This window comes from Lemur catta, chromosome 11 (assembly GCF_020740605.2).
Source record: "Lemur catta isolate mLemCat1 chromosome 11, mLemCat1.pri, whole genome shotgun sequence".
Lineage (NCBI taxonomy): Eukaryota > Metazoa > Chordata > Mammalia > Primates > Lemuridae > Lemur > Lemur catta.
Window position 1 is genome coordinate 72,652,527 of NC_059138.1, and position 13,677 is coordinate 72,666,203.

Here is a 13,677-nt window from a genome sequence, read left to right on the forward strand (position 1 = left end):
GAGGTTGCTGTGAGCTAGGCTGACACCACGGCATTCACTCTAGCCTGGGCAACAGAGCGAGACTCTGTCTCAAAAAAAAAAAAAAAATTGGGTAACACACACAGAACCTAAAATTTACCATCTCAGCCATTTCTGTGTACTGTTTCAGTCATGTTAAGTCCGTTCACATTGCTTTGCATCCAGTCTTCAGAATGCTTTTCATCTTGCACAACTGAGACTCTGTACCCATGAAACAACCCTCCTTCCCTCTCTCCCTGCAGCCCTTGGCAACCACCGTTCTTTCTGTCTCTGAATTTGACTACCCCAGGTACTTCATGAATAAGTGGAATCACACAGTAGTCATCTTCTTGGGACTGGCTTATTTCACTTAGCATGACGTCCTCCAGGTTTATCTGTGTTGTATGTTCTTCCATTCTTCTAACAGGGCGCCCAGTCCTTTCCTTTCCACTTTTTAGTTATGAAGTCATCTTGTCAGTGACTCCAGATGGGACCAGAGGCTGGAGCTGTGTTCTGGCTTCTTGTGTTCCTTACTATGCCAGGACATTAGTAGAAACTCTGGAAATATTTGTGGGTGAGAATACGTATCCAGAAAATGGGTTCACACATATGATATCAAAATATAGGCAAATAGTGAACCTGTGGTCATAGTCACCTTTCAGTTGTAAGAATACATATGTGTGGGTAGAAACAGGGAATTTTAATTTTTTTTTTTTTTTTTTTGGTGAGGGAGCAGTTGTTAACTCCAATGAGCTTATGTAACAAATGGGTTTAAAGAACAATGGACAACCCCAGGGACATGCACGGCCTGGAATCAAGCGACAGCCTGGCTGCACTGACTGCGGGGTCGGAAGCAAGGTCCTGCTTTCCCCTCTCTTTGGGCCACACCAATTCTTGTCTGACCTCTGGAGTAGTTTAACTGTTGCAGGGATGACCTGGGCCTTGAAGGTTTGAGTTTCTGGTAAAACTGCCAGGGCTGCTTCTAGTGGCGGATCTCTGTGGGTGTCGTTTCCATTCTTCCTCCTCTCCTGCTGCCTCCCAGCATCCCCCACCCTCAGGGCTGCTCTGATTCTCTAAGCCTTGCAGTTTGAGGGCTTGTTATCATCCAGCTGCCTTGGACTCACCATGATCCAGAGTCCCCCACCCCTAGTGCCGACGATGTTCACCTTGGTTCCACCAGCAGTGGCTGGGAGCGAGGGAGGGACAGAGGTTCACCTGTCAGGGACTGGGAGGCGGCTCTCTCACGGTAGGGGGGCTGTGAGAGGCATATCCACTCTGTTTGGAGCTTTCAAATCACCTACTGTGGATATCTTATTTTTCAGATTGATCGTGTCCTGTGCTGAAGATGTTTCCGGAACAACAGAAAGAGGTATGTCATCACAAATCCAAACATAAATGACCCATGTGTTTTGGCTTGCACAGGATGGCTCTTCATTCACTAACCGTAAAGCCGTGGCATCCTAGAGGAGGGCTAATCAAAGAGCAGGATGCCCACCTCCTGTGCCCAGTCCCACTGCCCCTGCACCCGTGGCCTTCAGCTTCTGGCTCCCATGACTGAGCTGTGTCATGCTGTCCCACCGCTGCTCATACAATCTTTCCCTGGGACTAGAATTCTCCCAGGCTCTTCCCCTCTTTCTTGGTTTTGCACGCCATTGCCTCATCCCTGAATTCTTTCTCCTTTGGGTAAAAACCCCGGGGAACCCCCTGCTGTTAATTTCACTTTTGCCCTCTGTTGCTCTTGGATCTCTGGGCTTGGGTGCATACAGTTCAGGCGAGCTGTCCTGACCACAGCCTGGTTTCCTGAGCTTGCGTCTGACAGGGAGGAGGGTGGGACAACCACCACACTCTGAGCGTCCCTCCCTTGGAAATACCCATTGTCCTACCCGGCCTACTATGGCACAGTGCACATCATCACTTGGTGAGCCTGAAGATGTGGAAAAGCAGCACCTGAGCCTGTCTAGGGAGTGTGCACACTCACATGCACGCACACACGTGCACATGTACGGCACACACAAATCACACAGTCCCGTGGTCCCCGGGCCACCTCGCCCAAGTTGAGAGCACTAACCAATCCATGTCAGAGAATCTACCCAGAAATGCCTTTGCAGGATCTCACATCCTTTCTTTCAGCCCTGTCTTTGGGTTCAGGTTCTCCCTGGGAGTCCAGCTCACTTCCACCCTTTCATAATAGGCTGGGCTCCCCCATTTTTAATGGCAGTGTTTTTGGTTTGTTTGTTTTTTAACTTTTAAGAACTGGGCTACAATATGTATAGGAAAATGCTTAAAGTGCCCTTATATGTGTGGCTCAATGGATTTTTACTTATGTATACACCTGTGTAACTACCACTCATATCAAAGTATAGACCAGCACCCCAGCACCACACAGGGTACCCTGTGCCCTTTCCAGTCAGTCCCCCTAACTTCCACCCCGAGAGGTGACCCTACACCATACCAACACCAGGCATATTTTTTCCCCATCTTGTACCAAACAGTTCCAAGCTGCTTGCTGCAGGAAATACCTGCTCCATGAAGTTAACTAAACCATAAGGCTAAGGGCACAGTCCCCACAGGACTGCCCTCACTTCCAACATCTCTTGCAAGTCTGAGGGGCTCCCAAAACCACACTCAGGATCGGTAATTTACGAGAAAACTCACAGAACTCACTGAGAGCTCTTACACTCCCAGATGCTGTTTGTTATAGGGAAAGAACACAGATTAGAACCAGCCAAAAGGAGGAGGCAGATGAATAGGGTTAAGCCAGGGAGGGCCCCAGTGCGGAGTTTCTGGTCATCCTCTCCCCAGGGAGTCATGGGTGGGGTAGCCCTGCCAGCGTCAATGTGTGACAGTGCACAGTAGTGCTACCAGGGAAGCTTGGCTGAGCCTGTGGTGTTCAGAGTTTTTATTGGGGTTCAGTCACGGGCTGTCGATGTGGCTGACTTTTTGTCTCCACCCTTCCTGGGGTCGCACTGATACCGTTAGTCTCCATGTGCTCCGGAGGTCAGTACTGACGCAGGCATGGCCCAAATTCTCCATCATAATCACATGGTTAGACTGTGCGCTGGTTAGAGCCCCAGGCAAACAGAGATGTTCCCATCAGGACATTCCTGGGGCCCAGAGATCACCTCCCAGTAGCCGAGGGCAAAGGTTAGACCCGTCTTTGGGTGAGGTGTACTCCTCACCACACCTCTGTGCTGGTCTGACACCACTGGCCAGGCTGTGCAAGGGAGCGGGGCCGTGCCCACCGCCAGCACTATTCCAAAGGCACACTTGAAATGTTTCTCTGTTGGGGGTGGGGCGGGTAGAGGTGGGGAATACCTATCAATGAAGCCAACAAAGGTTTTTTTCCTAATTATAAGAAGCATTTTTTTTTGGTTGGTTGGCTTAATCACTTGGTTTCTATTATAAATTCATTTCAATGAATAAAAAACTAGACACAAATTTTAGCCAACTACATAAAGAAAGCATGCCATTGACTTTGAAAAGATCCTTTCTTATAACTAATTATATAATAATATTATAACATTAAGGAATTTTAAACTGGAAAGTTCTTCAATGGAAAAGGAAAAAATACTCCAAGTAGAACGAGGTAAAATGTTCAAAAATTTACTTTAGCCTCTGTCAGCAAGAAATAAACATAGCACAGTTATATTCTGGATGTACCGTAATGTTTTACTGTTCATCACACATCAATCCATTTTTCCACATGTAACGAGAATGATCTTCTGGCTTCTAATCCATTGCTCCTAAAGTCAAAACACCTGCAGGTGGTTTCTAGGGCCCTGCAGGATCCACACCTGCTTTTTTTCCTCCAGATTTATTTCCTGCCTCCCATCCCCTACCCCGTGCACTTCTCGCTCCTTATTTCAGAGCTTATTTCAGAGCTCTGAATGCCCTATGCACTCTCATCCCCTGGACTTTCACGGATGTTTTGCCCGCTGCCTAGAATAGTCTTTTCCCCCAGCCTTCACACTGCATTGACTGGCTAACTTTGCCTTATCCTTCAGGCCTCAGCTTAGAAGTTAAGCAGAGGCTTCAGAAAGCCTCAATTACAAAAGGTATTTTTATCTCATTGTCTATCCCAACAGCACCCTATAGTTAATGCCAGCTAGAAGTAGAGGAGGTGTCGGTTGAGCCTTTTAGGGTCCTAGTGGCTGGTTTTTATTTAGAGGAAAATGATTCGGGTCCCACCTACTCAAATATGTAAGGACCAAATGCAATATCATGGATTGTTCTGGAATCCAGACCAAGGGTGCAGTGGGTGTGTGCCCACAACAGACGTTACTAATTATTCATGAGGTTGGCGTGTGATCTGAGACCCATTTACCATCTTTGTTCAAGATTCATACAGCCCAGGCGTGACTGGTAGTGCCACCCTTGAGGTAATTTTTTTTTTTTTTTTAAGATTTGGGGGGTGAGGAATCAAATGCAGCCTCTCTTGTTAAAACAGCTTTATTACCATAATAAATCTAGAGAGAGGAGAAGAAGGAGTGAGAGTCTCCCTTGTTAGTTAAACATGTTCCATTTGCACATTGGTTTGAATTCCCAGGAGAGCAGTATCCGAGCTGATGGATCTTCCCCATAAAAAGGCCTTGGCACTGGGCCATCGTAAAATTAAAATGAATTCAGATTCATTCATGCATGCAACTTTAATTTACAATTAAAATATTATGGTTACATATTTTAATAAGAATAATTAGATGGACCCAACTGAATCAACTCTTCTGTTTAATGAGACAGAACCCAGAATCCGATTGGAAAGGCAGGTGGCTGTGACAGGAAGCACGTTTCAGACAGTGTATTTTGTGGAGCCAGGCAGTTTTGTTCTTTTTATTTTCTAACATCCAGAGTGAGCAGTCTGATTCTTCTGCACTACTGAGGACCCTTCCTCAGCCTCGTTGAACTCATTTTCTTCGGTGTGTGAATCAGCAGTTTCCTCCTGCTGGATACAGTCTGGTGCACGGAGTCTGACATTCTAGCCCATGTGCCTGGTATGCTGCTCCTTCCATAAAGGCTCTGGGTGGGCTTGTTCCTCGGCCCAGGGCTCACTTGGTGTAACTGGAACAAAATTCCTACCTGTGTGATGTGACCCGAAGGGTAGGAGAAACCCCTCGTGTGCGTGTGTGCGCATGTGTGTGTGTGTGTGTGTGTGTTTGTGTGTGTGTTGGTAGGGGTGTATCTGTCCTGCTCTCTTGGGTCATGATGGCTGCATTCTCCCATTGGAGATTTATACCTTTAGGATACAGGTCTTTTCCCCTTCAAAATGTATGTATTTCTTACTGGGTATAACAGCAACTCCTAGGCAACTGCCAGTTATTGTCACCATAGTGACAATAAATCCATCAGTTTCTTGGTAGGGAATACCCCGAGTGGAGTATGGCCCAGTGGGCCGGGGAGAGTTGCAGAATGACGAGGGTCCTACCACTGAGGGAGGACACAGGGGGCTACAGGGAGAGGTGGGAGGGATGTGTGGACATTTTGGATGAATAGCTTCCAGGGGTGATATTAATGTGTTCAAGAGATGCCTATACTGACCAATGGTAATATTTCATACTTGCTCTAGGAAAGCGTGGTTTTGATATTGGGAAACTGATTAGAAACTGACTGGACTGGAACCAGTGAATATCATTAGTGAATAAAGGATACCACCTGGTGTCTTGTGGCGCTGGGTACTTTAAAGGGAAACAATAAAGCAAGACAAAACATTCTCCCGCTCCCCAAAACCTACATTTGTTGTTCCCTTTCCCCTCCTTCTTTCCTTCTTCTCCCTCCCTCCCTTCCTTTCTTCCTTTTCTCAGTCTCTATTATGCCCAGTTATTAAGTTTGCCTATTTGAAAAAATAGGTTTCCGTAATAGGCAATCTATATTCTTCTGTAAGAAAAGAAAACCAGCTGGGAATATTATCTTCACAACAGACACCAGGTTTCTGAGAACGTTGCTATCATTCTGAGCTCTGCATTGTGTCACAGTTACTTTGAGGACTCTGATATTTTTTTCTGAGCCTGTCCCGAAGAAAGATCCTCCTTCCTTTTTTTTTTTCCCTTCTCCCGTATTTTAAAAGAATTGTTCACTGCAGAACATTTCTGAAAAAGTATAAAGGAAAAAATAAGAGTTTGGGCTATTTCTTCCAGTCTTTTTCTGTACATATGCATATATCATTTTTAGGAAATTGAGATCAGATAGAATTTATAGTTTAATATCTCACTGTTCCAGTTTAGCATTCTAACACATTTCAAGAAAAACTTCGCTGGCTGTGATTACATTAGAAGTGACTTAGAAAAAGAAAAATTAGTAAATATAAATTCATCTTGACATTTGTTAAGAAATGAAGAAAGAGTAACTTTACAGTGGAGAAATCTGATAGACACCACCTCAGCCAGGTGACCAAGGTTAACGTCAGCAGTGATAAGTCACGTTGACAGTACGTACCCTTGATACGATGTTATGAAAATGTCACTTCACCTCTATGGTCTTCCTCCCTAAAACCTGTAACACCAGTTTAATCCTGAGACAGACATCAGACAATCCCAACTGGGGGACATTCTACAAAATACCTACCAGTGCTTTTCAAAATTGTTCAGGTCATCAAAAACAAGAAAGTCTGAGAAATTGTCATAGCCAAGAGAAGCCTAAGGAAACACGATGACTAATTATAATGTGGTGTCCTGGGTGATCCTGGAAGAGATAAATGACATTAGGTTAAAGCTAAAGAAATCTGAATAAAGTATGAATTTCTGTTAATAACAACATATCAATAATGGTTCATTAACTGTAACAAAGGCACTGTACTAATATAAAAGGTTAATCATAGGGGAAACTGGGAGTGGGCTGTATAGGAACTCTCTGTAGTATCTTTGTGATTTTTCTCTACATTTAAAACTTGTAAAAGAAAAAGTTTATTTTAAAACAAATAATGTTGACCTACGCATGCTCACATATAAAGATTTCTGAAAGATTATACAGTGTATAAAACAAGATACAAAACAGTATTTATGGTATACTCTCATTTGTGTTTAAAAATTGCATAAGCTGGGCATGGTGGTACATGCCTATAGTCCCAGCTAATTGGGCAGCTGAGGCAGGAGGATTGCTTGAGCCCAGGAGTTTGAGACTAGCTTGGGAAACATAGCTAGATCCCATCTCAAAAAAAAGAAAAAAGAAAAATTACATTTATAAAATATACAGTAAATATATAAAAGTCCTGGATAGGTGGACAGAAACCCTGGAAATCAAGTAGGAGGGGACTTCATTTTCATGGTGTACACATCTGTGTTAATTGGAATTTTCTCCTTCTCTTTTTGACTTCATACATATTTTGTTTCTACAGTAATGAAAAATCTTACTTTTTAGTGGCAGATCAGTATTAAGGTATCATTATTTAGCAGTATTTATAAATGTTGAACAAGTGATTGACATTTTCAGATCCATGTTTCTGACTTGTACTTCAGAGTACTACATTTGTTTTTTCACGAAATAGTCTGCTTGGGATGACCATCCACCCTTTTTTTTCACTTTTTTGGTTTTAACTTTTTATTATGATATTTTAAACATACACAAAGTAAAGCCAGGTGTGGTGGCGTGCACCTGTAGTCCCAGCTACTACTCAGGAGGCTGAGGTAGGAGGATCTCTTGAGGCCAGGAGTTCGAGGCTATAGTGTACTATGATCACGCTTGTGAGCCACTGCACTCCAGCCTGGGCAACATGGCAACAAACAAACAAAAAACCAAAGTATATACAAAGTAGAGAGAATAATATAAGGAACCTACATGTACCCATCACCCAGCTTCCATAATTTACTAACTCATTATTAACTTATGGCCAAGATCCCTCCACCCCCGACATATTTCCTTCTGCTATGACACAGTCAATTGTTTAGAAACAAATTCTGGACGTTACTTAATTTCATCTGTAAATATTTCTGTATGCATTTCTAAAACATGATCTTTTTAAAAAACGAACCACATTATCACATTTTAAATAATTAAACAATTCCTTCACATCATCAAATATTCAGGCAGTGTTCAAATTTCCCTGATTATTTAAAAAAATATATATACATGGTTGTTCTAATTATGAGTCACATAAGGACCACACGTAGCCTTTGGTTGATATGTTGCTTAAAGTCATTATTTCTCCCTTTTTCCTCTTTTGCAGTTTATTGATTGAAGAAACTGTATTGTTTGTCCTGTAGAGGTTTTCACACTCTGGATTTTGCTAATTGCATCTTTGTGGTGTAGTTCAGCACAGGATGCCAAGTATTTCTTCTTGCAAAAGATGAGGGTTTTTATTTTTTTTAACTATACTTTTCCTAATGTATTATGAGATACAAAAAGGTAACTCCCCCTGATTTGAGACATTACTTGTGGTAAGAAACTTGCAACATCATGAGCTATTATAAGTCGTGTGAAAGGTGGGTCTGGCTAAATCTCATCCACAGTTGTTTATCCTGAAATAATAAAAGCTTTGTAAGACATAATTATTCAAAACCACCAGAGGATGGCATTTAAACATACTCCAAGCTGTAATGTGGCAAACAACATCCCTTGTGTGTCTTTTAAGTTATTTATCATAATTGTTATTAGGAAATAAAGGAAGATTATTTGATACGTTCTGTCTGCCTTTCAAGTTTGTTATTTGTAAAGAATATAGTGTGTGAAATGGGCTAGATTTTAGTTGTGAGATTGTTATGTGGGGGTCCTGAATAGAATTCTGGTGATTAAGAAGACATTGAGGCAATAAATTCTGTAATCATTAGTTGTGTAGGAAAGTGCCTAGCACATAGTTGGTGGGCAGTATATTTTAATTGAATGAATGAATGAGTATCCAGTTTAAATACATAAACATGTAAAATACTACACTGGATCAGGGAAAAAAATATCCCAAGATGTAAGCACAAGTTGAAACAAGTTTTCATTTTTGTGATAGAAAATTCTCATCAAAGGCACGAAAAATTAATATTCACCTAATACCTAGACATTCTGCTTAATTAGTGTTGCCCATACTCATCTTTTTGTAATCTAAATAAATATTTTTACGATTAGCCCTTACTCATCTTAGGCTATGATGAAAAACTAAAAAACCCACAGCTATCACAATGGCTAAAATAAAAAATAGTGATAATACCACTAGGAACTGTAATAGGTGTATATGATATATCATTGTAGTGCTAATTTATATTTCCTTGGTGGTTAATGATGTCAAACATCTTTCCCTGTGCTTGTTTGCCATCTGTATGTCCTCTTTAATGAAATGTCTCTTTATGTCTTCTGTCTGTTTTCTAATTGAATTCTTTTTTTTAAAATGTTGAGTTTCAAGAGTTTTTTTTTTTTTTTAAATACATTCTAGATACAAGTCCTTGTGGGATGTGTGATTTGCAAATATTGTATTCCAATCTATAATTTGTCTTTTTAACTTCTTGACAGGGTCTTTGCAGAGCAAAGGTTTTTAGTTTTGGTGAAGCCCAGTTTATTACTTTTTTCTTATATGGATTGCCCTTTTGGGATCAAGCCTAAGGACTCTTCACCTAGTCCTGGGCCTGAAAGATTTTCTGTTTTTTTTCTGAGGTGTATAGTTTTATGTTTTACATTTCAATCTGTGATTCATTTTGCATTAATTTTTGCATAAGGCGCAAGATTTAGGTCGAGGTTCATCTTTTGGACTATGGATGTCCACTTGTTCCAGAACCATTTGTTGAAAAGGATTTTCCTCTTCCATTGAATTGTTTTTGCACCTTTATAAAAAAATCATTTGGGCATATTTGTCTTTTTCTGTCGATCTCCGTGTCTGTCCCTCTGCCAGTACCCTAGTGTCTTGACCTCTGTAGCCTTAACATCAGGAAGAGGGAGTCTTCTCATTTTATTCTTTTTAAAAATTATTTTGGCTATTCTAGGGTCTTTCTCTTTCCATATACATTTTAGAACAGGCCCATCTGTGTCTTCAGAAAATGTTGCTGGGATTTTTATAGGAATTGTGTTAAACCTGTTGATCAATTTGGGGAGGATTTATTGCTACTGTGGTGGGTCTTCCAATTTATGAACATAGTATGTCTCTTCCTTGATTTCTTTCAACAGTGTCTTATAATTTTTAGTGTGGAAAACCTGTACACCTTCTTAAAAAATCTTCTTTTTAATCAATTGGTTAACTCTCAATATTTAATATGCACTTACTGTGTGGTAGTACTGTGCTTAGTGCTAGAAGTACAAAAATGAAATATGAAACTTTGAGAGACTAGAGGAACAGTTTAGAAGAGTATGTTGTTTGAATTGTTATTTTAGCTAATAGGAAAGCAGATAATTTTCTCCCCTGCAAAACAATGTAATTATAGTGAAATTGGAAATTGTCTAATATTTATTATTGCTAAAAAAACCACTAGATACAACATGTTTGAGAGTATAGGCTTTGGAACAAGGCAGACCTGAGTTTGAAACCTAGCTCAGCCTTAATGGTCATTTGACTTTGGGCTAGTTGCTTAAGCTTTAGAAGCCTCATTTTTCTTATCTGTAAAATGGGATGATACTGAGCTCTTAGGATTTTTGTAAAGAGTGAAGGAAAACATGTGAAATAGTGCAGTTCCTGGAACATTTTAAGTGCTCTACACAATATAGCTATTTTACTATTAACTTCATCTCATATCAGGGCTAAAGAAAAAAAAGACAAGGAAGAAATGGATAATGGTTGAACCTGGGGTGGGGGTGGGAGAAAAAGCAGGTACATTGAAATCAAATCATGATTATCATAAGAGAACACAGGAATTAGCTTTTCAAAGAGTCTAGTAGTCTGTCTGTCTTCAGAACTCTGTTTTCACATGGAGAACAGTAAGGATCAGTTAGTTTAAATTTTTAATTCTACTCTGCCTAGCTTTTTCTTTTATACTAGATATAGTCATTAGGCCCAAGGAGTCGTTAAAGTGTTTAATAAGGTTATTAAATTGACTAACTGCTGCTGCTGAAGCAATTTTCATGGGAAATCCATATGATTCTAGGTAAGGGGCTCTGGAGCTGTCCTCTGTGGCTGACAGGCTGTCAACATTCCCTTGAAGGATGGTGGGCAGTGTCGTGAGAGATGCGTCTAATTAAGAGATTATAGGTGAACCTTGGCTTCCTGGGTGTGCTATTCGTTGCTGGGAGTGTGGTGAAACTTCACTAATTCCTACTAATTGCAGGGCAGGGGAGGGAGAGCCATCTGAATTATAGAATATTTTAAAATAAATGTACTTTTATTGCTTTCAAGTACATATTTTAACTCCAACTAGGCTAACAAATTGTTGCCTGGTACAAGTCTTAGAGGACTAAGTTATTGAAGCTATCAGAATGATTTTCAATTATTTCTATGTAAATAGGTGCTTCTGGAGTTCTTCAGCGTGCTAGAAAACAGTTTGTTCTCATAGATCTTAAACATTGCTCTTGTATCCTTATGCTGTTAATTGGCACACCCTCAGAGGAAGGAGTTTGTTAAATTAAGATAAACTTTAAACTAGCTGCTAAGTAACTTATCTTTAATTCATGGAGCCCAAGAACCCAAATGGATGAGGGTTTTTTTAAATTTCAGCTGAAGTTTGATCTCTTTTTTTTTTCCTTGAAGGCAATTTGTTTATTCCTGCAGGCATTCGTTTATTCATTAAATGATACTATATTAATGGACTGTATTGAATGTTTGAGGCACTCAAGTCTTACAACACAGCCTAAGCTGCCCTACAGGAGCTTAGTGTCTGGGACAGGAAGCCTACAGGTAATTATTGCACGGTAAGCTTACAGTGTGGTGAGTAGGGATTATGCCCAAGGTGTGCCCAGAGGCATTAAGGGCTCAAAGGAGGGTCAAAAAAATCAGACTGGGTGAGTCTGAGAAGGATTTCCAGAAGGAGTGGTGACTGAATTGCATTTGAAAAATGAATTGGAGTGAGCAAATAATAGTAAAAGGAAAGAGAAAACGAAACCAAAAAAAAAAAAAAAAAAAAAAGGAAATAGGGTGGGGATAGCAATCCAGGCAGAGAGAACAGTGTGTTCAAGGGCATGGAACTGTGGAATGGCATGTTGTGCATGGGGACCTAAGCTTAGACTTTGGAGATAAGTAGAGTGAAAATTATGAAAGGCTGTATTGTGCTACCCAAGGAGTTTAAACTTGATCTTGAAGGTTATGGGGCAGCCTTTGAAGGATTTTCAGCAGGGAAACAACATCATCAGGTGTAAATTTTAGAGCCATTTTTGTCTTAGTGTAAGGGATGCATTGGATATGGATTCAGAGTTCCATTAGCAGCTTTTGTTAATGTTGGGCAAGAGGTCCTTGAACCAAGGCAGTAGTAGAGCGAATAGAGTTGTGAGTGGTTCCAAGGAGAGTGAATCTGAAGGACTTGGTCAGTGTGATATTGGGGGGTGAGTGAAAAAGAAGTCTGGGAAAACTGGGTTTCTGGCTGAGGTTGGTGGGGGATGCTCTTCACTGAGAGGGGAGCAGGGTGAGGTAGGAAGGCTGTGGGCACTGAGGCTCATGGAACTTCTCGGTGGATCAGGCCAGAGGCTGGGTACCTGGGAGTGATGCCAGGACTGGGATGGAGCTGTGGGAATCAGCAGCTCATGTAGGTTGGTTGAATGTGTTTGGATGAGGTCACCCTAGCATTGCAACAGGGTGTGAAGAATGGCAGCCTAGGATGGCTCTCAGGCACAGCAATGTTTCAGGGACCAGAGAAGGAAGAAAAGCTTGCCATCCACTAAAGAACAGTGACGTTTAGCACTCTAACCAAATTAAAGATGTTCAGGATTGAAAAAAAATATTTGGAGTCTTGATGCTGCAGTGATTTTGAGTATGCATTTAAAATGCATTGCTGTGTTCTTGGAAGATGTTTTTTTCCAGCATGGTTTTAGAATTTGTATTTAACATAGTTTCTCCTAGACAATAATTAGACTTAAGGAGTAATAATAATGGTAGAGTCCAAGAATTCCAACCCACTGAAATGAGGAAAATAGATTCTTTACCACAATTTGTCATTATGATGTCTGTCCTTTTACATATACTATGAAGTGCCTATTCTGAGGAAGTACTGTGAAATCATTAGGTCACTCTGCCTTTTACTGAAAAATTATACTGTTAGAGTGTTTGCGACTGAATTTTTGAATTAATATTTTTTTTAGCATTTCTTAATTACTTAATGCCAATTAATGTGCCATGCACTCAAGTCATATAAGATAGTCTAAACTGTGGCAGTTTAGACTTCCCATCTGTGGAAAGACCTCAATGCTTTGGGTTGGCAAACATTTTTCTTTTTATGTAGTAAGACTTTATACTCATAGAGCACTTAATGAAAAATTTCCCATTGCTTTCACCAGTATTTTATAATTTGACCCACCTAACAAACAGCTGAGATAGATTGGACAGGAATTATTCCCATTTTCCAGATATGGAAACTGAGGCTCAGCAAATAAATTCATAATTTAGGAAGAAGTGAGTGAGCCAGAATTTACCCTTAGTCATGTGACTATAAATTCAGTGTTCTTTCCATGAAATGGGACATGCTGCTCAAAGTCTCTATGTTAATATCTGGACAATAGGCAACAAATAGAGGGAAAAAACTCTGATTTTTTTCCCAGAACTATTTGTCTTTACTACCATCATTGATTAATAATATGTTGAATGGTCAGGGGGAATGTGGCATCGTAGTAACTGTGGATTTTACAGTTTTAGTTTAAAAACCT

General features: G+C 40.6%; 1 protein-coding gene across 8 annotated transcripts in view; it reads left to right on the forward strand.

Moving 5' to 3' along the window:
* Window positions 1-13,677, forward strand: part of SNX10 (sorting nexin 10) — a 69,954-nt gene that overhangs the window by 40,926 nt on the left and 15,351 nt on the right. For 7 of the 8 annotated variants that reach the window (XM_045564519.1, XM_045564517.1, XM_045564518.1 and 4 more), the window contains one exon: window positions 1,320-1,366. In XM_045564519.1, coding sequence (XP_045420475.1) covers window positions 1,343-1,366 — 24 coding nt within the window. In that variant the 5' untranslated portion in view covers window positions 1,320-1,342. Of the gene's footprint in view, window positions 1-1,319; window positions 1,367-11,575; window positions 11,723-13,677 lie in introns of those variants that run through there. The other variant, XM_045564516.1, reaches the window with a different exon arrangement.